General features: G+C 38.1%; 1 protein-coding gene and 1 pseudogene across 14 annotated transcripts in view; one reads left to right on the top strand and one right to left on the bottom strand.

The window, feature by feature from the left end:
* The window catches only part of PUM1 (pumilio RNA binding family member 1), a 130,113-nt gene that overhangs the window by 32,640 nt on the left and 72,158 nt on the right, over window positions 1–25,315 (top strand). For all 14 annotated transcript variants that reach the window (XM_073233529.1, XM_073233541.1, XM_073233540.1 and 11 more), the window contains exon 3: window positions 910–978. In XM_073233529.1, coding sequence (XP_073089630.1) covers window positions 910–978 — 69 coding nt within the window. The remainder of the gene's footprint in view (window positions 1–909; window positions 979–25,315) is intronic.
* On the bottom strand, window positions 6,245–24,654 carry LOC140848864 (ubiquitin-ribosomal protein eS31 fusion protein-like; annotated as a pseudogene).

Raw genomic sequence — 25,315 nt, 5'->3', positions numbered from 1 at the left:
CCCTGCTAGAAATTGTACATTGCATTGGGAGGTAGTGATGATCAGAAGAGGATGTCTGGGAGACTCCTGCTTCAGGCAATCAGCAGTCTGTCTCAGGCAGAAGAGCCTTCCTCTTTAATAAAGTCTTGCAGAGATGGCTTGTTGTCATAACTGAGAGGACCAGTAGACTATTGGACAACAAAGGATTTTGAATTATAACTGTTTTGAATAATGTATTTCATACCTTGTAGTAATGACTGTGGAAATGAGTTAATTGAAGTCTGGAAAGATTGTTACGTGGGTAGTACATTTAATTAAATGACAGGTAAAGTTTGAAGGAATTCTTACGATATGTGCTATTTTTTTTTTCCTTTCCTGGTTTTGAGATTCTGGGAGCCCCCAAAAATAAATCTCCCAATATGGAGAAATGTTGGGGCATTCCGTTACATAGTTTGTAGCACCTTTCCCTTACGTTTATGAAAGAAATACTGGATTGGATCAAATGAGTCTCCTAGTTTTTACTTAATGTTCACAGCTGGGGACAAGCACTGTGGCCTTTGACTCAGTAGCAAGGTTTAGGTAACGTAATCATCCTCATACATCATTGCTTTCAGCATGTTGGTCTTACTAAATTAAAATGTATGAAAAATAGCTAATAAAATTATCATGTGATGGAATTTGCTTTTTCTCTTTCCGGATTATGTGTTTTTCATGTTTTGAAAACAAAAGGGTATGGGAGGGGAGAAAGCGGGGGTCAGTGCTGAACTCTGATGGTTAAAGGTAAGTGGATGTTTAATTTTAGTCACTTGATTACTGTTAACTGTCTTTGTCAATATCTGAAAATAAACATAGAAAAGCTTTTCAGTTGTGTTTAATGTGTATGTAAAATCCAAGATGCTTACTTGAAACTTTTCCCTCTGTTCTGAATAGGTTCGGTCTATGGATGAACTGAATCATGATTTTCAAGCACTTGCTCTGGAGGGAAGAGCAATGGGAGAGGTAAGTGAACTGGTGTGTCAGAAAAGTAGGCCTGTTTTTAAGGGAAGGTTGGAGTTGTCTTTCATCAAATGTGTCCTAATCTAGTCTCCAGAAGTATGTGCTTGCTTTTCCTTGTTGCCATCCTCATGGTAGGAATGTGATATTGAAGAATTTTGCCCTAAAGGATCTCATTATAAGAAGAATATTAACTTGAGTCTTATGTCTTAAAAACAAAGCAAAATAACCAAAGTATGAGCAGAAATTATTGAATATTATATTAACTGATCAGTTGTAAATTGAAACATTAAATTTTTACAAAAATAATTTTATATTCATCAAATGTCTTTAGATTTGCTTCATTTTCTAGTTGCTAGGTACTTTTTCAGTGGAAGGGAGTCAGACTGGTTTTTAATCAGAATATGTTGATAACTTATTTTTAGAGTAGAGCCATTTTTGAGAAAGTTTTTTAGAGCTCCATTGGGAAGAGGAAGATGTTAGGTCTCTGATGAAATAACCAGAAGTTAGAAGCCTGAGCCAGTCATCCCTTGCATACATAGAACTCAGAAACAATAATTTTGGTTTGTTTATAATGCTTAAAAATTACAAAAACAAAATTTGCTACCATCTCTTATATTGATAAGGAAGATTGCCATGGTTCTAAAAGAAAAGGGAGTACAGATAGAGTGCAGCTGACTTCTGGTGGTTCTAGTTGTTGACAGTAAGAATGTACTGGTGACAAGGTAGCATATTATATAGTGTGAATTAAGTGCTAAAGCTGTCACAGAGTCTGAATTTGTGGGCATTTGCTTGTGATCGTCTTGTTCCAGAAATTAACTTTAGGTGTTTTCTCTGTTTTATTTTGTATGTATCTAATATTCAAAAGCTCCCACATCTATTTTAATGTTTTTAAAGGAGGCAGAATAGTTTTATTCTGGATTCTCTTTTATATCATTCATTAAATACATTTATTCTTTGATTCAGGGGCTGTACTAGGTTCTGAGGATTCAGAATTAAGATAATTCCTTCTGATTTATAATAATATTCATTGACTGCCTTTGTGGTTAGGCATTATATAGTTAAATTCTTTTGGTGTTTGGTTCTGAGACTCTTACTTTCTTTGTTACAAGATTCTGTTTCCAACTTTCCCGAATCATCTTGTTGTTAGAGTCCAGCATTTCATCATCTTGGAGTCATGGGTTTTTGGCCTATTCTTGTTTTCCCCCAAGAGCTTTAAGAGAAGGTTACTGGGTGTCCTTGTGTTTCCTGTGCCTGCCTGATATCATTGAAACAGTGCCCATGAACAAACCCTAGATGGTTATCAGGTAAAAGGTTTTATCAGTTAACTCTGGCACAGAGTTTGAACAGAAAGCTAACAGATGAGTCTGATGTTAAGTATAGATGGGGAACAACATTTATCTTCTAACCCAGTCCTGTGATTCTAACCTGGTCCACTTTACCAAAAATCGAATCCCAAGTTTTTAAAATTAATTATACAAAATAAAAATAATGCTCTGTTGCTGTTTTGTAAGCAGCACTTTGTAACCTCTAAATTCTGTTTGAAAAATAATGAACAGAATCAAAAGTGAATTTTATCTAAATGACAGCATAAAAAATATTTTTAAATAATTTTTTCTTCCATTGCTTTTTTTCCCTAAGGTCCCCAAACCTCATCCTCCTTGTTTTTGTTAGAAATGCCATCGTTTTGTGCATATATATAATTCCCCAGACCTGGATGCTGGCAAATGTAAATACTACACAAAGTACATTCCAGCAGTAAAGTAGGGGCTCTCTTCCTCCTGGTTTCCTCATTGTTTATTCACAGAGTAGTACTAACTACCATTTACTCACCATCTGTTTGGCAGATGCTAAGGGGTTTGCATGTAGTCTCTCATCAATAACTCAGTCAGGACAGTTCTGTTACCCAGATAAGGAAGAAGGGTAAGAGAGGTGAATTACTGTGCCCAGAGTCACATATTTAGTAAGTGATGAAGTTGAGATTCTGACCTGGCTTCCTCTCCCAAAGCATGTGCCCTTTTGAGTAAGTGAAGCCAATACTTGTAAAATAACTGATGGTAAAAATCTCATTTAATAAGCTTTATAAAAATTGATATTTTGGGTGAGGATGTTAAAAAATGCTTCATACACCCCCACCCCAAAATACAGATAATTACTGAAGTTATTTTTGAAAACATAACAGTGTCTAGGCACAAAGGGGGTAAACGAAATAAGTACGGAGTGAGGTTTCTGTACTCAAAGAACTCTTTCTTGAGCTAATTGAGGAAGCAGTGAACACATATGACAACAGAAAGAGTGCACAGTTTTTTGTATGGTTTGAGTTTAGAGAAGGGGGTGATCAGTATTGGCATGACTATTTTGTGATTACTTGATTGAAGGATGTGTAAGATGGGAAACATCTGGTTAAGTTAGGATTTGCACAGGTACAGTTTGAGAGAGTGTTTTCTTCAGTCATACAAGAGTAATTCAGCACAAAAGAGAAACGAAGAAAATAAGCTTTTATAATAAAATAGCACAGCTTCTACTTAGTTTAGCTTCATTAAACTTCCTTCCCTTTAAGTAGCAAAACTTGTCAGGGAGGGGGTTTGTATAAATAGAGTCTTTACCCATATAAACACTAAAATTTCAAGTAAATTGCATGGGCTTTTAACCCAGGCACAATATATTTGTGCTGCAGGTATTTTATGTAAACATACCTATGCTCAAGAATGTATGAATCTTTAGAATTCAGAGAATTGGCTCCATTGAAGGTAATTAATTGATCTCTAGAAAAGTTAATGGTGCTTGGCTCTTGTTACATTTTTTTCATCAAAGTCACTACTAGACTCTTGGTGTCACTTTGCAAGATTTAGAGCATATCTTAATAGAAATCTTGCTAAGAAGTGACTGTTTAAAACATCACTTTCAGACCTTGCTGGTTGTCTGAAGTAAGCTGCTCTTAGCTGAAGGACAGTACAAGTGCTTGCCTCCTACTCCAGAAAGTCAGTATAAAAAGAAAGGCAGGAATATGTCTTAGGTTTAGGGCCACAATTATTTTAAAAGATTTCATCTGCTCTCCTTGCCAGACCCTTTCATTCATTTTAAAGTTTTTGAGCCCTGAAAAGTTTAAATGCATATTTGAGCAGCTTTTTTTCACATATGAAAAGATTAGTCTGTTAGTTGAGTATTCAGGACTGTATCTTTGTAGTACTAGGGAAGACTCATTAGGGGTTTCTGGGCTGTTTCTACCTTGGTTTGGTTTATGATCTTGCATGACTTACTTGTTCCATCTGTAGGAGGGGAGCATTATTACTGTTCATGTCCTTAAAAAGAGGAGAGCAGTTTTAATTGGAAAGGACTTTGAGAGTCTTACAGGAAAGGGACCTTATTCTGCATAATTGGTTTTCTCACTTTTAAAAACCAAGGACTTCACCAAATTATAAAAGAGCTCACGCACCTCAACAAACAAAAAGCAAATAAGCCAGTTAAAACATGGGCAGAGGAGCTGAACAGACACTTCTCTGAAGAAGAAATTTAGATGGCCAACAGACACATGAAAAGATGCTCCACATAGCTAATCAACAGAGAAATGCAAATTTAAACCACAATGAGATACCACCTCACATCAGTTAGGATGGCCAACATCCAAAAGACAAAAAACAACAAATGTTGGTGAGGATGTGTAGAAAGGGGAACCCTCCTACACTGTGAGAATGTAAATTAGTTCAACCATTGTGGAAAACAGTATGGAGGTTCCTCAAAATGCTCAAAATAGAAATACCATTTGACCCAGGAATTCCATTTCTAGGAATTTACCCCAAGAATGCAGCACTCCAGTTTGAAAAAGACAGATGCACCCCTATGTTTATTGCAGCACTATTTACAATAGCCAAGATATGGAAGCAACCTAAGTGTCCATCAGTAGATGAATGGATAAAGCAGATGTGGTACATATACACAATGGAATATTACTCAGCCATAAGAAAAAAACAAATCCTACCATTTGCAACAACATGGATGGAGCTAGAGGGTATTATGCTCAGTGAAATAAGCCAGGTGGAGAAAGACAAGTACCAAAGGATTTCACTCATATGTGGAGTATAAGAACAAAAGAAAACTGAAGGAACAAAACAGCAGCAGGAACACAGAACCCAAGAATGGACTAATAGTTACCAAAGGGAAAGGGACTGGGGAGGACGGGTGGGAAGGGAGGGATAAGGGTGGGAAAAAAAGAAAGGGGGCATTACGATTAGCATGTATAGTGTGTGGGGGGCACGGGGAGGGCTGTGCAACACAGAGAAGACAAGCAGTGATTTTACAGCATCTTACTATGTTGATGGACAGTGACTGTGAACGAGGATATGAGGGGTACTTGGTGAAGGGGAAGCCTAGTAAACATAATGTCCTTCATGTAATTGTAGATTAATGATACCAAAATAAAATTAAAAAAAAAAAGATAAATAGTGGCTTCCATAAAAAAAAAATGTGCAGAGGAGCTGAACAGACAGTTCTCCAAAGAAGAAACTCAGAGGGCCAACAGACACATGAAAAGAAGCTCCACATCGCTAGTTATCAGAGAAATGCAAATTAAAACCACAATGAGATATCACCTCACACCAGTAAGGATGGCTACCATCCAAAATATAAACAACAACAAATGTTGGCGAGGTTGTGGAGAAAGGGGAACTCCCTACACTGCTGGTGAGAATGTAAATTAGTTCAACCATTGTGGAAAGCAGTATGGAGGTTCTTCAAAATGCTCAAAATAGACATACCATTTGACCCAGGAATCCTACTTCTAGCAATTTACCCTAAGAATGCAGCAGCCCAGTTTGAAAAAGACAGATGCACCCCTATGTTTATTGCGGCACTATTTACAATAGCCAAGAAATGGAAGCAACCTAAGTGTCCATAGATGAATGGATAAAGAAGAGGTGGTACATATACACAATGGAATATTATTCAGCCATAAGAAGAAAAGAAATCCTACCATTTGCAACAACATGGTTGGAGCTAGAGGGTATTATGCTCAGTGAAATAAGCAGGCAGAAAAAGACAAATACCAAATGATTTTGCTCGTCTGTGGTGTATAAGAACAAAGAAAAACTGAAGAAACAAAACAGCAGCAGAATCACAGAACCCAAGAATGGACTAACAGTTACCAAAGGGAAAGAGACTGGGGAGAATGGGAGGGTAGGGAAGGATAAGGGCGGGGAAAAAGAAAGGGGGTATTACGATTAGCATGTATAGAGAGTGGGGGGCATGGGGAGGGCTGTGCAACACGGGGAAGACAAGTAGTGATTCTACAGCATCTTACTACACTGATGGACAGTGACTGTGGTGGGGTTTGTTGGGGGGGACTTGGTGAAGGGGGGAGTCTAGTAAACATAATGTTCTTCATGGAATTGTAGATTAATGATAACAAAAAAATTTCATTGATAAACCATCTTATGATAGTTTCACATAAGCAGCCCAGTGGTTTCAACATTCGCCCACATTATCAGGTCCTCACCCCCTCCATTGCGGTCACTGTCTATCAACTGTAGTGGGATGTTGTGGAGTCATTGATTGTCTTCTCTGGGCCATAAGCCAGTAATATTTTTTAAAAATAACAAGAGAAGGAAAGGCAGAAAGAAGATATGCAAGTGAGCTAAATACCGTAAGTGAACTAAATCCTCATGTATTGGAACAAAGGGCAATAAATAATGTCAAAAGCTGAAAAAAAAATACAGTTGCAGATTCTCATTAGATATTACCTAGGATATCTGTTTGGAAGTTTGAGATAAAAGAATGGCTTTAGAGGGAGACATTCGATGGTGGTTTGGAGAGCTATTCACCCAAAGAAAGGTATAACTCAATGGGATAGAAATCTTACTGGACCAAGAACACTGAAGTCACAGCTTCCAGCCTTGGTTCAGATATTCATATTATTTGGACTTTGCTTTTTTTCCACTCATAGGACAAAGATATTGGACTAATTTCCCAGGACCTTTTCAATTCTAAGATTCTTGAAGTTTGCCCTTATTTCTGTCTTTAAAAAGATAGAAAAGAGAAGCAGCTCTGCTTTTCCTAGGATATGCCAGAGGGCATCCAAAAGTTGTCTTTTTGAAGTGACTTCCCCCCTGTGATGTTGAGGCTCATTGAGTCCTCAAATGACTCATTCCACCAGTTCTGCAGCTGCCTAAAAAGTTGAAGTGTCCTTCAGGGCTCATGGGCAGTAATTCTGAAATCAGGGCAAGTGGAAGCATAATGTGGATACCAAATCTTTAAAATTCTTTTCCATATCTTTCCATCATGGCAAACAGAATGGCTCATAGAATTGGAGGGCTTTTTGGTAACTATAAGTACTTCTAGGATTCACAGCCCTAGAAAGGCTCCTTCACCCCTGGCAGTTTCTTGGAGTTAGAGCTCCGTAAGAGTGACTCAGTTGGCTCCAAAATGGATTGAATTTTGGAAAGGAGATATATTGTCTGCCAGCAAAATCATGCAACCTTTCTTGCAAAAGGAAAATTAATCTGAAAATAACTGCCAAACGGTATAATGAATCTTTTTTTCCCCCAAAATGTAGCTTTTGAGTACAGATAGGAATGGTAAAAGCTGCCTAGTTCCATTGACTTTGTACTAATTCCATTTGGTTGTTGGGCATTTTTGACATCTTGCTACTAAAATGAGATGTTTACTTTAGAGAAAACATAGCCAGGTCAAATGACCTAGAGGAAAGAAAGCTTAGTTAATAACTTTTCTTTGTTATCTTAATGACTCTGTTAGAAGTCAAGGACCACTTCATGAGTTTTATTTGGGGAAGTTCCTTGGATCTCATAATAGTTTTGAGAACAGGATTGGGCATTTTGAGGGCAGGATAAGAAGAAGGTGTATTCTAACCCTCAGAATGTGGGTGCATTTGACATTTGGAACCTCATTTCCAATTCTTTCCTGTCACTTTGAGACCTGTGTGGAACCCCCACTCATTCAGTATCTGCTGTCACCCTGTACTGGGAAGACTAGCCAGCCCTACCACTGTGTATGCTGAGCTGTCTTGGAATGTTTGAATGCAGCGAAACATGTGCTTTTGCTGCAAGAAATAGCTAATCCACATACTGCTTATTTTGTCTTCATGAAATTCCTCCCCTTTTTATCCTCTGGTTAAAAAGTTTTCATTCTTTTCGTCCATATTAGTATGCTTTAATTGAGGGCAAGCCAACTAAATAACTACAATAATACACAATCACTTCTCAGGACACTTTGGCGTTAATTTCATTACCTGGGTGAATCTCTCGGATTTTTGAGAGATACTAGTACCGATTTTTGCATGAGGAGAATGAAACCTAAGGCCAGGTAAATTCATTAGTGCCAAGATGTAGATTAACTCCAAGTTCTGTTTTATTGCTCAGAAATAGTAGCTGCAATATATTGAGCAAGTATGGTTTTCAGGTACTTTGCTTAATCACTTCATATACATAACAGTCTTCGCAGTGGTTCTGCAATAATAAGGTACCTTTTATAGACCAGGCGAAAAGGGATTTGAGAGGTTAATGTTATCGCGAGTCAGTTGTTTGACTCTATCACTCCAAATCCAGAGTGTTCTGCTGTTTGTTTCTGTATGTCCAGTCAAAATCAACTTCAGTGATCAGCTCCCCTATAAAAGGTCTCTTGCTCTCACCAGCCAGAAGCTGTGGAGGGGAATTTAAGTAGCAAGTTACTTATATCATTCTTATGGCCCTAATTTATTTTATGTATAGTTATTTGTGTAAATGCTTTCTGCATATAAGTTTGATAAGGGCAGGGGCTTCAGGTAATGTACTTTGCAAACAGTGGCTGTCTAATTTATTGTGTTGAATGACTCTTACACCAGTATATATATTTTTCTGAACATGGATTCCCCTTTATTTTCTCTTTTACTTTGGAAGTTGGTATCATCCTGCCTCAGTTCAATTCAGTAAATATTTGTTGCCTGTATTCTCTATCAGATTATTTTTCTATCTTGAGGGATGTTGGGATATGCAGGGGAGGACAAGGAACAGGCAGAGGTGAAAAGCCTTAATTCAACCTTCTCTGCAAGTGTTTACATTTTTAAGTACTTGATAATTAGTTTTGCAAAGGTACCTAAGGTGAATAGTAAATCAGCAATGCTGTTACCATCCAAGTTGAGTTTGATATAAAGGCATTTGTTATAAAGGATCTTTTGTTTAATATAGTTGTAACCAGATCAGTAGGACACTTTCTTTGGACCATCTCCTGGGGCATGGAAATATCCTCATTATATATATACATAATTAATAAATGGTGCTTTGAAAACTGAAATTACTTTTGTTACATTTATTATTCAGGCTTGTATTGAACTATGCTGTGTGCAGTTCTTTATTGTTTACTGTTAATTTTGCTGATGAGGAACCAGAACACTGAAGTTAATTCACTGTCTCTTGATTAATTAATGCATTCTGGTTCTCATTATAGCAAAGCATGTGGGGAAGTTGTATATTTTCTGTGTTGGTCTTCCCTGTATATATAATAGCCATATCTATGATATTTTCATCCTCTGGAGTGCATGAAAAAGGGAGCCTGTCCTTATCTGGCCTACTGAGATCCTTGTCAATTTAATAATTAAAAATACTCTGAGGCTGACTGGGTGTGTGGTTGGGTTTGAGTATTTAGTCCCATGGTGAGGCAAAGGACTCTTACTTCCCTTAATTGAGCTACTTATTTCCTGCTTTGGGGATATGCTGGGTAGGTTATGAAGAAATCTAGATGTTTTTTTCATAGTTTTATTCATGAACTTTACAGGTTTCCTGGGCTCTCAGGTACTATTATAAGAATCATTTATATAATTACTAAAATCTAGACCTATATACAATGATACAGTTATGTTATAGATCCAACTGTATAGCTTATGCACATATAAGAACAAATTACCTTATTTGTAGGTAATTTATAGGTAGCTTGAGGTAACACAGTCCTTTGTGTTTCCATATATGCTTTCCCTTTTATACTGCAGAAAAGCCTGGTTCACCCTAGGTATTTCTCCATTTTCTGAATATGCCTAACCGTCAGTGTATCAAGTTTTATGAAGATAGCAGAGAAAAGTATCTTTTGGCTCTCTTCGAATAATTTGAAGTAGTAAGGTATAAAGAAAACTTTACTTTCAGTGGATTCAGAAGGGAGATGTGCATTGGAGAAAGAATTAGTGTGGAGCTGCCCCAGGGTAATTTGTCACAGAATAACATGAAAATTGAGGTGATAACAGTATCTAAATTTTCTGGAAGGACTTGCTTTATAAAAGTACAAACTTTTTTTTGTATGTTTCGTTTCAAGGGTGAAGTTGTTAACAGTGATTATGTTCTTTGTGTGGTAAAGAACACTGGGAAACCCCTGTGCTGCTTTGAGGAGGGTGCATTTTAGAGTTTAACAGTAGTCATCAATTGCAGCTGTTTGCTGTTCTAATTTGTGGTTGTCCTAATATTCAAGAGCTACCGAATGATTGCTCTTCTTGCTGTTACTGTTCCACAGCAACCTACAGTGAATCTTTCGTACAACCTTAAAACTTTCACCATTGGATTTGTAAATTTAAACTTGCAACACCATATTCTTAGGTAATTGGATCCTGTTTTCATCTAGCCTTTGTACTCAGTTGACTCTACAGAATAGATTCCTGACTAAAAGAACTTCAGTGATAGACTGGCTTTGGTATCCTTAGTGACTTCATTCTTGATCACCCTAATAGGTTATGAATCTTCACTTTTGAAATTATATAGCTTTTTTTTTAATGCTTTGAAAACTGAGAGAGACATCTAAGCAGCAGTTTGTACCTTACTTGACCCCCTTCTTTCAGGTCACTTCTCTTGCCATTTCAGGCCCAGATTATTGCAGTGACTTCGTTGCTGCTTAGCTTCCTAGCATCCATTTGCTTTCCTTTACCCCATTTTGTGGAGAAATGGCAGATAAATATTTTAAAATTAATTTTTAAATGTTTTTAAATTTTCCTCCCTGTTTTTCCCATTTCTGCTTGTTGGATTAGATAGAGCCTAACTCCTTGGTGCTCTGTAAAGCCTCTCTCTGGACTCGTGCTTTTTCTCCTTCTCCTTAATGTTCCCCTGCGTTAGTGGCCAGACTGCTTTTTTATTGGCGGGCACCTATCCCACTTACTTTCATTTATTTCTACCTTTGCTTTTTGTGGAAAGCCTTTTGCAATATCTCTCACGCTGAACTCTCCCCCTTCCTTTAAGGCATTCCTTGACTAGGTGGTGGTTCTTTCATCTGTAATAGATTGCAAAGTTGAGCAGTCTGTGTCACACTTTTAGTGTGCTTATCTTAAAATGCCTTATAACTGCATCAGTTTGATTCCTGGCAGGTTTTTCTTTTTTTTTCTTTTAGGGCAAAGAATGTCTTTTACTACTTTTGTTATTTCTAGTATGGCTAATGCAGGCAGTGCGTTTCAGTATATGTTCAAGTAATACTTTACTTTTTGACGTCAGTAAGCATTTCAAATGCTGAAACTTAAATCTTAAATTTTCTCAGTAGCCAGGAAAGTGCTACTGGTTTTTAATATGTGGGAGGAAAGATCAAATTACCTCATCTTGGTCATGCCTAAGTGATTTGTGTGATTTCCACCTTAGTGGTAAAGGACATTGGCTGCAACCATTAACGGTACTCGTGAAAAGTGCTCAATAACCCAGGAAAGTATTTACAAGAAAAATCTGTTAATTTTATATACTGCATAATTATAATTATGGAAAAATTAAACTTTTTTTAAAAAGTAGTATATTACATTTCAACTAAAAGATACTTAGTTAAGGTACTATTAATATGGATTTGTTTTCCATAGTAGCCATCTTGCCACATAGGCTAAAATAATTTTAAGCAGTAATTACTAGATGCCAGATTGTGATGCTGTGAGGTAGAGAGATATGAAAAGATTATGCAGCAAATATTAATTCTTAGATAATAGCTTTTTTGTGATTTCAATTAGATGAAACATCAAAAATGTTTTAACATTTAAAAATCATTACATAAAAGTATTGAGTAACTGATTAAAAGGAATGCAGGATACTTCCTTAATTCTTAGTTATGTAAATGGGAAGAATTTAGAAGATTGTATGCCTTAAACTCAAAGAGAAGGTGAAGATTAAAATATCATCTTCTTTATTTGTTTCTGTATATACTTAGTTGGTTTTAATTTAAAAAGTAACTGGCTTGTGGTAAAACCATTGGACATTTTCAGCATTCTCTATTTTTTAATTTATTTTGGTATCATTAATCTATAATTATGTGAGGAACATTATGTTTACTAGACTCCTCCCTTCACCAGTTCCCCCCCACATACCCCATTAGTCACTGTCCATCAGTGTAGTAAGATGCTGTAAAATCACTACTTGTCTTCTCTGTGTTGCAAAGCCCTCCCCCCCCATCCCCACACTATACATGTTAATCGTAATGCCCCCTTTCTTCTTCTCCCCCCTTCTCCCTCCCTTCCCACCCATCCTCCCCATTCCTTTTCCCTTTGGTAACTCTTAGTCCTTTCTTGGGTTCTGTGATTCTGCTGCTGTTCTGTTCCTTCAGTTTTTCCTTTGTTCTTATATTCCACAGATGAGTGAAATCATTTGGTACTTGTCTTTCTCCACCTGGCTTATTTCACTGAGCATAATACCTTCTAGCTCCATCAATGTTGTTGCAAATGGTAGGATTTGTTTTCTTCTTATGGCTGAGTAATATTCCATTGTGTATATGTACCACGTCTTCTTTATCCATTCATCTACTGATGGACACTTAGGTTGCTTCCATTTCTTGGCTATTGTAAATAGTGCTGCAATAAACATAGGGGTGCATCTGTCTTGTTCAAATTGGGCTGCTGCATTCTTAGGGTAAATTGCTAGAGGTGGAATTCCTGGGTCAAATGGTATTACTATTTTGAGCTTTTGAGGAACGTCCATACTGCTTTCCACAATGGTTGAACTAATTTACATTCTCACCACCAGTGTAGGAGGGTTCCCCTTTCTCCACAACCTCGCCAACATTTGTTGTTGTTTGTCTTTTGGATGTTGGCTATCCTCGCTGGTGTGAGGTGATATCTCATTGTGGTTTTAATTTGCATTTCTCTGATGACTAGCAATGTGGAGCATCTTTTCATGTGCCTGTTGGCCATCTGAATTTCTTCTTTGGAGAACTGTCTGTTCAGCTCCACTCCCCATTTTTTAATTGGATTGTTTGCTTTTTGTTTGTTGAGGTACGTGAGGCTCCTCTTATATTTTGGATGTCAAGCCTTTATAAGATCTGTCATTTATGAATATATTCTTCCATACTGTAGGATACCTTTTTGTTCTGTTGATGGTGTCCTTTGTTGTACAGAAGCTTTTCAGCTTGATATAGTCCCACTTGTTCATTTTTGCTTTTGTTTCCCTTGCCCAGGAAGGGCATGAAGAAGTCACTCATGTTTATGTCCAAGAGATTTTTGCCTATGTTTTTTTCTAAGAGTTTTATGGTTTCATGGCTTACATTCAGGTCTTTGATCCATTTCAAATTTACTTTTGTGTATGGAGTTAGACAGTGATCCAGTTTCATTCTCTTACACGAAGCTGTCCAGTTTTGCCAGCACCATCTGTTGAAGAGGCTGTCATTTCCCCATTATATGTCCATGGCTCCTTTATCGAATATGAATTGACCATATATGTTTGGGTTAATGTCTGGAGACTGTTCTGTTCCACTGGTCTGTGACTCTGATCTTGTGCCAGTACCAAATTGTCTTGATTACTGTGGCTTTGTAGTAGAGCTTGAAGTTGGGGAGCGAGATCCCCCCTCACTTTATTCTTCCTTCTCAGGATTGCTCTGGCTATTCTGGGTCTTTGGTGTTTCCATATGAATTTTTGAACTATTTCTTCCAGTTCGTTGAAGAATGCTGTTGGTAATTTGATAGGGTTTGCATTAAATCTGTAGATTGCCTTGGGCAGGATGGCCATTTCGACAATATTAATTCTTCCTAGCCAAGAGCATGGAATGAGTTTCCATTTGTTAGTGTCCTCTTTAATTTCTCTTAAGAGTGTCTTGTAGTTTTCAGGGTATAGGTCTTTCACTTCCTTGGTTAGGTTTATTCCTAGGTATTTTTTTTTTTTTTGATGCAATTGTGAATGGAATTGTTTTCCTGATTTCTCTTTCTATTAGTTCATTGTTAGTGTATAGGAAAGCGTCAGATTTCTGTGTATTAATTTTGTATCCTGCAACTTTGCTGTATTCCGATATCAGTTCTAGTAGTTTTGGAGTGGAGTCTTTAGAGTTTTTTATGTACAATATCATGTTATCTGCAAATAGTGACAGTTTGACTTCTTCTTTACCAATCTGGATTCCTTCTATTTCTTTGTTTTGTCTGGTTGCTGTGGCTAGGACCTCCACTACTATGTTGAATAACAGCGGGGAGAGTGGGCATCCCTGTCTTGTTCCCGATCTTAGAGGAAATGCTTTCAGCTTCTCGTTGTTCAATAAAATGTTGGCTGTGGGTCTTTCATATATGGCCTTTATTATGTTGAGGTACTTGCCCTCTATACCCATTTTGTTGAGAGTTTTTATCATGAATGGATGTTGAATTTTGTCGAATGATTTTTCAGCATCTATGGAGATGCTCATGTGATTTTTGTCCTTCTTTTTGTTTATGTGGTGGATGATGTTGATGGATTTTCGAATGTTGTACCATCCTTGCATCCCTGAGATGAATCCCACTTCATCATGGTGTATGATCTTCTTGATCTACTTTTGAATTCGGTTTGCTGATATTTTCTTGAGTATTTTTGCATCTATGTTCATCAGAGATATTGGTCTGTCATTTTCTTTTTTGATGGGGTCTTTGCCTGGTTTTGGTATTAGGGTGATGCTGGTTTCATAGAATGAGTCTGGACATATTCCCTCTTCTTCTGTTTTTTGGAAAACTTTAAGGAGAATGGGTATTATGTCTTCTCTGTATGTCTGGTAAAACTCTGCCGTAAATCCATCTGGCCCGGGAGTTTTGCTCTTGGGTAGTTTTTTGATTACCGATTCAATTTCTTTGCTGGTAATTGGTCTATTTAGATTTTCTGTTTCTTCCTTGGTCAGTCTTGGAAGGTTGTGTTTTTCTAGGAAGTTGTCCATTTCGGTTTTCCAGTTTGTTAGCATATAGTTTTTTGTAGTATTCTCTAATAATTCTTTGTATTTCTGTGGGGTCCGTCGTGATTTTTCCTTTCTCATTTCTGATTCTGTTGATGTGTGTAGATTCTCTTTTTCTTTTTATAAGTCTGGCTAGGGGGTTATCTATTTTGTTTATTTTCTCAAAGAACCAGCTCTTGGTTTCACTGATTTTTTTCTATTGTTTTATTCCTCTCAATTTTATTTATTTTTTCTCCGATCTTTATTATGTCTGTCCTTCTGCTGACTTTAGGCCTCATTTGTTCTTCTTTTTCCAATTTCGGTAATTGTGTCTTTAGACTATTCATTTGGGATTGTTCTTCCTTCTTTAAATATGCCTGGATTGCTATATACTTTCCTCTTAAAACTGCTTTCGCTGCGTCCCACAGAAGTTGAGGCTTTGTGTTGTTGTCATTGGTTTTCATATATTGCTTGATCCATTGATTATTTAGGAACATGTTGTTTGTGAGCCTTTTTGCTTTCTTTGTACAATTTATTTCTAGTTTTGTACTTTTGTGATCTGAGAAGTTGGTTGGTAGAATTTCAATCTTTTTGAATTTAGTGAGGCTCTTTTTGTGGCCTAGTATGTGGTCTATTTTGGAGAATGTTCCATGTGCACTTGAGAAGAATGTGTATCCTGTTGCTTTTGGGTGTAGAGTTCTATAGATGTCTATTAGGTCCATCTGTTCTAGTGTGTTGTTCAGTGCCTCTGTGTCCTTAATTATTTTCTGTCTGGTGGATCTGTCCTTTGGAGTGAGTGGTGTGTTGAAGTCTTCTAAAATAAATGCATTGCATTCTATTTCCTCCTTTAATTCTGTTAGTATTTGTTTCACATATGTTGGTGCTCCTGTATTGGGTGCATATGTATTTATAATGGTTATAGCCTCTTGTTGGATTGACCCCTTTATCATTATGTAATGTCCTTGTTTATCTCTTGTGACTTTGTTTTGAAGTCTATTTTGTCTGATAGTAGTACCGCAACACCTGCTTTTTTCTCCCTGTTGTTTCCCTGAAATACCTTTTTCCATCCCTTGACTTTTAGTCTGTGCGTGTCTTTGGGTTTGAGGTGAGTCTCTTGTAAGCAGCATATAGATGGGTCTTGCTTTTTTTATCCATTCTATTACTCTGTGTCTTTTGATTGGTGCATTAAGTCCATTTACATTTAGGGTGATTATTGAAAGATAGGTACTTATTGCCATTGCAGGCTTTAGGTTCCTGGTTACCAAAGGTTCAAAGTTAGCTTCTTTACTATCTTACTGTCTAACTTAACTTGCTTATTAAGCTATTATAAACACAGTCTTATGATTCTTTATTTCTCTCCCTTATTATTCCTCCTCCTCCATTCTTTATATGTTAGGTGTTTTATTTTGTGCTCTTTTGTGTTTCCTTTGACTGCTTTTGTGGGTAGTTGATTTTATTTTTTGCCTTTAGTTAGTATTTGATAGTTCTGCTTTCTTTGCTGTGATTTTATTTTCTCTGGTGACATCTGTTTAGCCTGAGGAGTGCTTCCATCTGGACCAGTCCCTCTAAAATACCCTGTAGAGGTGGTTTATGGTAGGCAAATTCCCTCAACTTTTGCTTGTCTGGGAATTGTTTAATCCCTCCTTCATATTTAAATGATAATCGTGCTGGATACAGTATCCTTGGTTCAAGGCCCTTCTGATTCATTGCATTAAATATATCATGCCATTCTCTTCTGGCCTGTAAGGTTTCTGTTGAGAAGTCTGATGATAACCTGATGGGTTTTCCTTTGTAGGTGAGCTTTTTTCTCTCTCTGGCTGCCTTTAATACCCTGTCCTTGTCCTTGATCTTTGCCATTTTAATTATTATGTTTCTTGGTGTTGTCCTCTTTGGGTTCCTTGTGTTGGGAGTTCTTTGTGCTTCTGTGGTCTGAGAGGCTATTTCCTCCCCCAGTTTGGGGAAGTTTTCAGCAATTATTTCTTCAAAGACACTTTCTATCCCTTTTTCTCTCTCTTCTTCTTCTGGCACCCCTGTAATGTGGATATTGTTCCTTTTGGATTGGTCACACAGTTCTCTTAATACTGTTTCACTCCTGGATATCCTTTTATCTCACCCTGCGTCAGCTTCTCTGCGTTCCTGTTCTCTGATTTCTAGTCCATTAATGGCCTCTTGCATCTTGTCCATTCTGCTTTTAAGTCCTTCCAGAGATTGTTTTATTTCTGTATTCTCCCTCCTTAGCTCTTGCATATTTCTCTAAGTCCATCAGCATGGTTCTGACCTTTATTTTGAATTCTTTTTCAGGAAGATTGGTTAAATCTATCTCCTCAGATTCCCTCTCAGGGGAGGATGTCTCGGTTAGTCTGGTCTGTATCAAATTCTTCTGCCTTTTCATGGCGATAAAGGTAGTCGTGTGCAGTTGGCACGTGTGTCAGCTGGGAGAACCAAGACCCTTTCCACTTGCTCCTGGTCTTCCTCTCCTGGGAGAATGGTGACCCCTAGCGGCTTGTGCTGGGCAGCTGTGCGCACATGGGGTCTCTGATTCTTGCTTGGCTGCTGTGGAGTTAAGCTCTGCAGTTGCTGTGGGTGTGGCCCGTCTCAGGCTGCTACTCTGCTATGGCTGGGCTGCGCCGGAGGGGGAATGGGCAGGTGACTGTTTATCGCTGTGAGGGGCCTCAGAGCTGCACTGCTGCCCAGGGGTTAGGGCGCCCAGAGTTCCCCGGGATTCCCAGCTGCTAGGCTGAGTGTGCTGGGACGCTTCCGTCCAGCTGTGAGGCCCCTGTCCCTTTAAGACTTTCAAAAAGCACTCGCTTTTCCTTGTCCCAGGGGCGCCAGCGGCGGGGATGAGCTCACAGGTTTTACTGTTCCATTTTCCTAGTATCCAGCACACCACACACTGTGTGTCTGTGCTCCTGGTGCGGATGGCTAGAGCTGGGTATTTAGCAGTCCTGGGCTCCCTCTCCCTCCCCCCTCCGACTTCTCTCCTCCTGCTGGGAGCTGGGGTGAGGGGTGCTCGGGTCCGGCTTGTATCTTACCCCCTTTGGGAGGTGCTGGGTTCTCGCAGGTGTTGATGTAGCCTGGATGTTGTCCTGTGTCTTCTGGTCTCTCTTTTAGGGAAAGTTGTAATTGTTGTATTTTCAAAAATATGTATGGTTTTTGGAGGAGATTTCTGCTGTCCTGCTCACACCGCCATCTTGGCTCTTCTCTCTATTTTTTTTTAAGCTACAGTTTTCAAAGTTGACTGAAAGTTATCATCTGCTTTCTTAAAAACATTTGAAACATACTGTGTGACCTCTCTTAAAATTGCCACTTATTTTTGGCACTTCAAAAGTGTCTGCTTAGGAAAAAATGCCTTACTTGTTTGTGGTGAATTCCATACCACCATAATCTCAGTTTTTATTTATTAGAAAATCAGTTCTAAATCATCATAAAAGTTTATTTTATAACAAGACATTTGTAATCTCACTACACCAACAAGCACCTGTTTCAGTTCTTATTTTTCTTTCTAGTCTATATCCAAAAGGGAAGGGTGCGTGAGAAGCTGTCTTTACATGTACAATTTTGTATTTACTTCTGAAATTTAATGTTATTTTATAAGTATTACATACTGTTGTTATGGTTATTTTTGGTGAGCTTACATTTTTATACTGCACCTACCTTACTGAACATTTAGTTTGCTCTCAAGTTTTTTGCTCTTACACTGTGTAGTTTTCGTTTGAATTTTTGTTGTTGAGGTACATTTTCAGGAACATGACTCTTGATGTATGTATTTTCTGAACTCTTCACAAAAGAATTGTCCTAATGGTGAATGGATGTACCTTTTTTTTTAAAGCCCTGTAAAGGATACAAATTTATACTTTTATATTTAAACTTCCTGTTTTTAAAGCTTTAGTAATAACATATTAATGTAGGTCATAATATTTGTGAAAATAGTTTGTATACTATCTCACTTGATTTACACAGCCTTGTTTGGTATGGAGGTCTAGGTAAATCCCTTTAGGGTGTGAAGATTTTGAGAAGGAATTTCTAGATAATACACGTTTTTCACACATTGCACCGCTGACTAGAACATGTGACTATCAGTGATCACTAGTAATACTTCTTTATTTCAGTCAGTTCTGAGCAGTTCTTTCTCTGAGTTGATGTCAAAATGTAGTGGGAATATTTACAAAGAGATTAAAAAATTTTGGGGGGTTTCTGTCTTGCCAGCTATAAAATATCAGGTATTTGACTCCTGCATTGGCTACATTTGAATGAAACTAAGCTTGTGTTGGAAGCTTTCATTGCCAAGATAACATGATCAGACCTGATCTGGCCTGCAGGGCTGTAGCATCCCTGTGAATAGTACTCCTTAAGAAGTAAAATTTTTGCTCAGAGAGATGTCTCTAAGTAGCTTATGTTGAGTGTGTAAGCAGTTATCTAATGTTTTATTACTCTTGAGTACACAGTACTTGCTGGAGTGTGCATTTAGCGTTGAGACCACCAGAAAACCTCATTGATATTTCCCTCTGCAAATATTAGTGGTGGACTGGTCAAACAAGACTAGTCCTTAATAATCATTTTACCTCTTAGTTCCTGCAAAGCAGTAATCAGTCATGGTTCTTGCAGTGTTTGTTAGGGCTCTTAATTTTATGGGATTCACACTGAATTAAATGGGAGGTTCTGTGCTCACTGCTGGTGGAGTACCTAGGAGCATTCCTTGGCTAGCCATTAGTGTGAAGTCTCTTGGTTACTACTTTGTTCTGAAATAATAGTAGAAACTCATTCTTTGAGTGGTTACTCTGAGTTTACTGTACTACTTTATATCTCATTTAATGTTCATAGTTCATTTCATAGGTGAGAAAACTGAGGTGTAGAGGGGTTAAATGTGCACAGTTGGAAGTTACAACCAGTCTGTTTTTTTTAAATGATTTCAGAGCACTTGCGTGTGATTTGTACAGTATTTCTTAAAATAAGAAGCCTAGAGGTTCTTGACAGTCTCAGCCCTGTATTGTTCCCATTTCTGTTTAAAGGGTGTAAGTCTGGGGAGAGGAAATCCTGGGGGAAAATACCTCTAAAAACCAAAATCAGTCAAAGGGAGAAATAACGTTTAAAATCCGTGTAATTGATTACAAACTGCAGTCCAGGCTCATCTCTCCCCTCTGCTCCTGAAGAAGCAAAGCAAGGAAGCAAGCCAGTCTCTCCCTTTAAACTCTCAGGTTCAGACACACCTTCTGTTGTACTCATTGCAGAAAATGAGGATATGCAAATGCAGTCAAGCCAGGCCAGATATTCTGGAAGTGTTACAATTTTACCCACAAGGGCATTTAGTAGGGGTTAATGTGATGATTGATTGTGCAAGTGTGGCTTTGTATATTCTTTTTTGTTAGCTGATACAAGAAAAAAGGTGTTTCCAAACAAAATTTAAGAGGTGGCTAACATGCCTTGTAAACCAGTGCTTGATTTGTTTTGTTCTCCAGAAGCCTAATGAATAAGCTTGCTGATTCCTTGCTTTCCTTAAGTCTTTTCTTTTACAGACTGATGGTTCAAGCTGGGATAAATAGTGTATGTGTTTTTCTCCCAAAGATAAGAGAATAGACACTACTGCAAGGGTGACTGTGGATCCTATTTAATAGGATAATAGAAGGGAGAATACAGGGTCTGTTGAATTGCTGGGGAGGATGGTGGGACCACCGGAACCTTGGTTATCAGTTTGTAGGTCTTGAAAGGGACTTTGATTACTAATTCAGAGATGATTGGGATATGGGATTGACCTATACTAACCAGAACCACGAGAGACTGATGTAAAGGTCAAAATGCAGTACTAATTTATTAGGAGAAATAATAACTCTCAGGTAGACAGGATAATTGTGTTCAGTGATCAGCATGCTTGACTCAGGGGAAGCGAAGTTAAGAAGTTTGCTTGGTAAGCAGAGTCTGAGCCAGGGAAGTTACTTGTATGGTTTTGTGGCTACCGTAAATAAACCGCTATCTAGTCTGGTGCATTACTTGCTTTTATAAGGATAGACTTGTTTGTGCATCGTGTGCTCTCTCCCTGAACATGCCAACTAGATAATACTGCATACATCTGATTCCTTGGGTCTCCTTTCCTTTTTTTGGACCAGTTCTTAATTCCTGTTATCTTCCTTTAGAATTATCAAATCTTTTAATCCTTTTATTGCCTAATCTTTCTTTAAAGTGAATTTTGTAAACCTCTGCTTTGATCTGTTCTTTTACGTCTTGTCAAAGAACACTCCTTATTTCCAAGTTCTTGATAGGGTAAGCAGTGCCTATCTTTTCATATGCAAGTTGCATTTAAATTTTTGGTGATTGAATTTAGGTGTGGCTTACACGAAGGTTTGGCAACTCCTTGAGTTTATGCCAGTGGGTTGGTGAAACAATGTTTTAGCTAGTGTTGTGGATGATGTTACCTCCAGAGGGGTTGCTGTTGAATTTGAAACAACAATCATGTACTCATTGTCATTTTGTTTTACAGTTCAGTAGATTATAGCTTCTTTTAAGATGATCAGGTTTGAACAGTTAATGTTTTTATTTTAGTTGACTTTTGAATATGTGGTTGCTACTACTCAGTAAGCTTAACGGGTCTAAGTTGACGTAATTTTACAGAATTTAAAGAGCCAGTCATTTTTTAATAAGAAGGGCTGTAAGACAGAGAGGACAACATGAAATGGAACAGGAGTAATTTTTCCAAATTTGAAAGATACTAGAAATGGAAAAAGAAGTACTTCTTGAAAACAAACCCTTAGAGAAGTGTTATATAAGAAACCCCTCCCCCCATAGTCACACCTGTATTAGTTACCTATTGCTATGTAACGGATCACCTCAAAATTTAGTGACTTAAAATAGCACAGTTGGCTAGGCCTCAAAATTTCTTTCTATAGGCCAGGAGCCTAGTCATGGTTTCGTAAGAACCTTTATTTCAGGGTTCCCACATGCTGCAATCAAGATTTGAACCGGGGCTGCAGTCTTCTCAAAGTTCAATTGGGGAAGGGTCTGCTTCAGATTAACTCGTGGTTGATTACAAGATTAAGGTTCTCACAAATTGTGGGCTGAGGACCTCAATTCCTAACAAATTGGTTCCTTGTCATGTGAATCTCTCCACAGGGCATCCCACAACAGACAGACTGACTAGCTTCATCAAAGTGAGCAAGCAAGAGGGCAAGAGAGCTGAGAATAGGAGGGTAGGAGAAAGGAACAGAAGCAAGACTGAAGTTTTTTGTAACATAATCTTGAGAGCGACACCCCATCCCTTTTTTCTTGTGTTACTCCCTAGGAGCACGTCATCAGGTCTAGTCAACCATCCAGGGTAGGATTACAAAAGGGCATGAGTATGAGGAGGCAGAGGTCGTTAGGAGCCATTTCAGATGCTGCTTCTTCCCTCACAGCTGAGGAGTAGAGATGGGTGTGTTTTGGAGGAAAGAGAAATGTTAAGTTCTTTTTCTGTTGCTGTTGTTCATGTCTTTTATTAACCCATATAAAATTATTTGTCTTCTGGCTTGTAGAAACAATAAGTAATACAACATCTGCCACTGAAACGTCTGTCAGAGTGGCTGGCCATAAAAGCTCCAGCACCACATTCATCTGAAGGGCACTCCCGGCAAAGGCAACTGATTTTGCCATTCTCTTCTACCTTAGGATATTTTAGAACAGCCAGCCTAACCTTCTTCCTCTTAGGTTTGTTCTTCTTGGGAGTGGAGTAAGACTTCTTTCTCTTACTACCGCCTCAGAGTCTCAATGCAAGATGAAGAGTGAACTCCTTTTGAATGTTGTAGTCGGACAAAGTATGTCCATTTTCCAGCTGCTTGCCAGCAAAGATCAGTCTTTGCTGATCAGGAGGAATTCCTTTCTTATTCTGGATCTTGGCCTTTACATTTCTGTTGTATCTGAGGGTTCAGCCTAAAGAATGTGGACCTTCCCTGTAAGGGTTTTCATGAAAATATACATCTTGGTGGCGGTGCCACTGCTGCCACTGTGGATGGTGGATCAATAAAAGAGAAAGATTCAGAGACTCTGAAAAGGTCTGCTAAGTGCTTTTTTTTTTTTTTTGGCTCTTGTACCTTCTTGATTCAGTATTTTATTTTTATTCCCATTTGCAGAGCACTCTTGCAACCCTAGGTTCCACCTTGTTTTCCTCCCAGAATTGGCATGCTGCCATCTTCTCCCACCCCCTTTTTATCTCTTACAAATTTGCCTTTTCAATCCTTGCTGTTTTCACTGATAATAATTAGTTGGTCGTCTTGCTGCTTACTTTGCCAAAGCATGTCGAGTCCTAGTGCTTTCTGGGCTGTTCCTAGCATCTGTTTCGAATTCATATTTATACTGATCGTTTATAGTGGGAGATAGGGTTGCTTCTTGGTACCTGATTAGGGTCTTGAGTTTTTTGTGTCTACTACTTTGAGACTTGATGCATCTATTACTACATTGAAGTAGGATCTTCACTTTTGAGTGCTTCTCTCCATGTTGGTTGTATTGCTTTCTTTCAAGAGAATTTGGCCTGTAAACAGCTTTGCTTGTCTGTTTTCCTGCTTTTGCTGGCTTTGCCTGTTAATGACAACCTGGCAGGCTACAGTGAGAGATGACAGGATCCCAGAAATCACTTTTGAAGCCTTGAGATCAAGGGCTGCTGCTTTTAGTAAGCAATTTGACAAATTATGGGTACACTATATTTGCATATGGAAGATGGTACTTAATACAGAAGCTTTCCCCTGAGTTTTGAACAAAAATTTCCAAATTTGTGTGGAGAGGGATGAGCACTGAATATTTTTTTATCACTTTTCCTCTCTTTCTACTGCTACATGGAAAATAAAATTAACTAACATGTGAGGTGTCCCTTGCACTGACAGTCTTTCTTCTATATACAAAAGAGAAGTTGAAATGGACTTGTTGGCAGTCCCTACAAAATACAGAAGAAAAATGACAATTTTAGTTGGAAAGGGTACAACCAGTAGTGAAATAAATTTTACTTGTAATCTTGTGAGAGTGCATTTTTGAGACCATACGGAAAAAAAGTTTAAAAACAAGTATTCTTGAATTGTGCTGGAGCAGTTCACATTAATTTTCAGTGTCCCTTCTCTGATTTACAGCTATTTGCCTTGGTGTGATGCCTCTGAATACATTTATTGAGAATGTGCTATATGGTGGGCATTGTGCTACACACTCATCAGAAATATCTCTGATAAGCACAAGAACTTGAAAATAATTCCTTCATCAGTACAAAGAGATTGAGGCCCAGGGCAGTTTGACAATTTGTCCTAGGGCAAATCAAAGCTGTCTAGTCCAAGGCTTCCTGACTCCATTGCTTATCTGTGGTCTGCGCTCTCCCTCCGTCTGTTCTCTCCCATCTCTCAAGTTAACAGACCAGCTATTTGTCTTTGTTTTCCTCAGAGAATGAACCCAAGAGGCACACAAGGAAATGACTGCTTTAAACCACTCACCTTAAAATAAACCTTAAGATTTCGTGTAGCTGAATATCAGGCCAGAATGTTATCTTTTGTTACGATCTTGTTGGATTAGAAAATAACAAATGAAGACCTGAAGAGAAAAGTGCATGGGCAACTTTTTTGGTTCATGTAATAACCCATGTGTACCCGATAGATATATAGAGCTAGACTAAAATTATGTTGAGAAACATAGAATTTAGGTTTGGAAAGCTGAAATTCATTTTAATAAGGGCAAAGTTGAGTTATTCCTCCATTATCATTGGGTTATAGGTTATGAATTGAACAGGAAAATATTGTCAAAGAGGAGAGCAAATGTTTTGTGCTTTCTGGTTTTTTATTCGTTTCCTCTAAGAAATTAAACTTTCCAGGCATACTCTTTTGTACTCAAAAGCAGTGAGTGATTAAGTACTGTCTCGAACTTCTGAGTTTCTTGTCTAATAGCAGCTGAAATGAAAACATATTTAAAGGAAATAAGAGGGACACTGATGAATTAAACTGATAACTGGAAAGATGGGATTCTAGTGGAATTTGACTTTGTAACCCTGGTCACTATTGCTTTAATCTTGTGCAGAACTGTAGTGTTTTGCCTCTAGGGTACCTTGTGTTTCTTCTGTCCAAGGTAGTTTAAAGTCCTCATATTGGTTTAGGGCCATTGTTTGCATTTCTATGAAGCATGGAATGTTTTGTGAAGTCACAATGGCATTAATAAATATTGTTAAAATTAACTGAGGTTAGGAGACTTTATTTCCTTCCATGGGAAATACCTGTTCCTGTCCTTCCAAAACTTTGGAATAGGTTCATCATGCGGTTGGGAAGTGTCCCGTCCC

The sequence above is a fragment of the Manis javanica genome, chromosome 4, assembly GCF_040802235.1.
Source record: "Manis javanica isolate MJ-LG chromosome 4, MJ_LKY, whole genome shotgun sequence".
Lineage (NCBI taxonomy): Eukaryota > Metazoa > Chordata > Mammalia > Pholidota > Manidae > Manis > Manis javanica.
The sequence above is the reverse complement of the archived record's forward strand: the minus strand, read 5'-3'. Positions and strand labels throughout refer to the sequence as shown.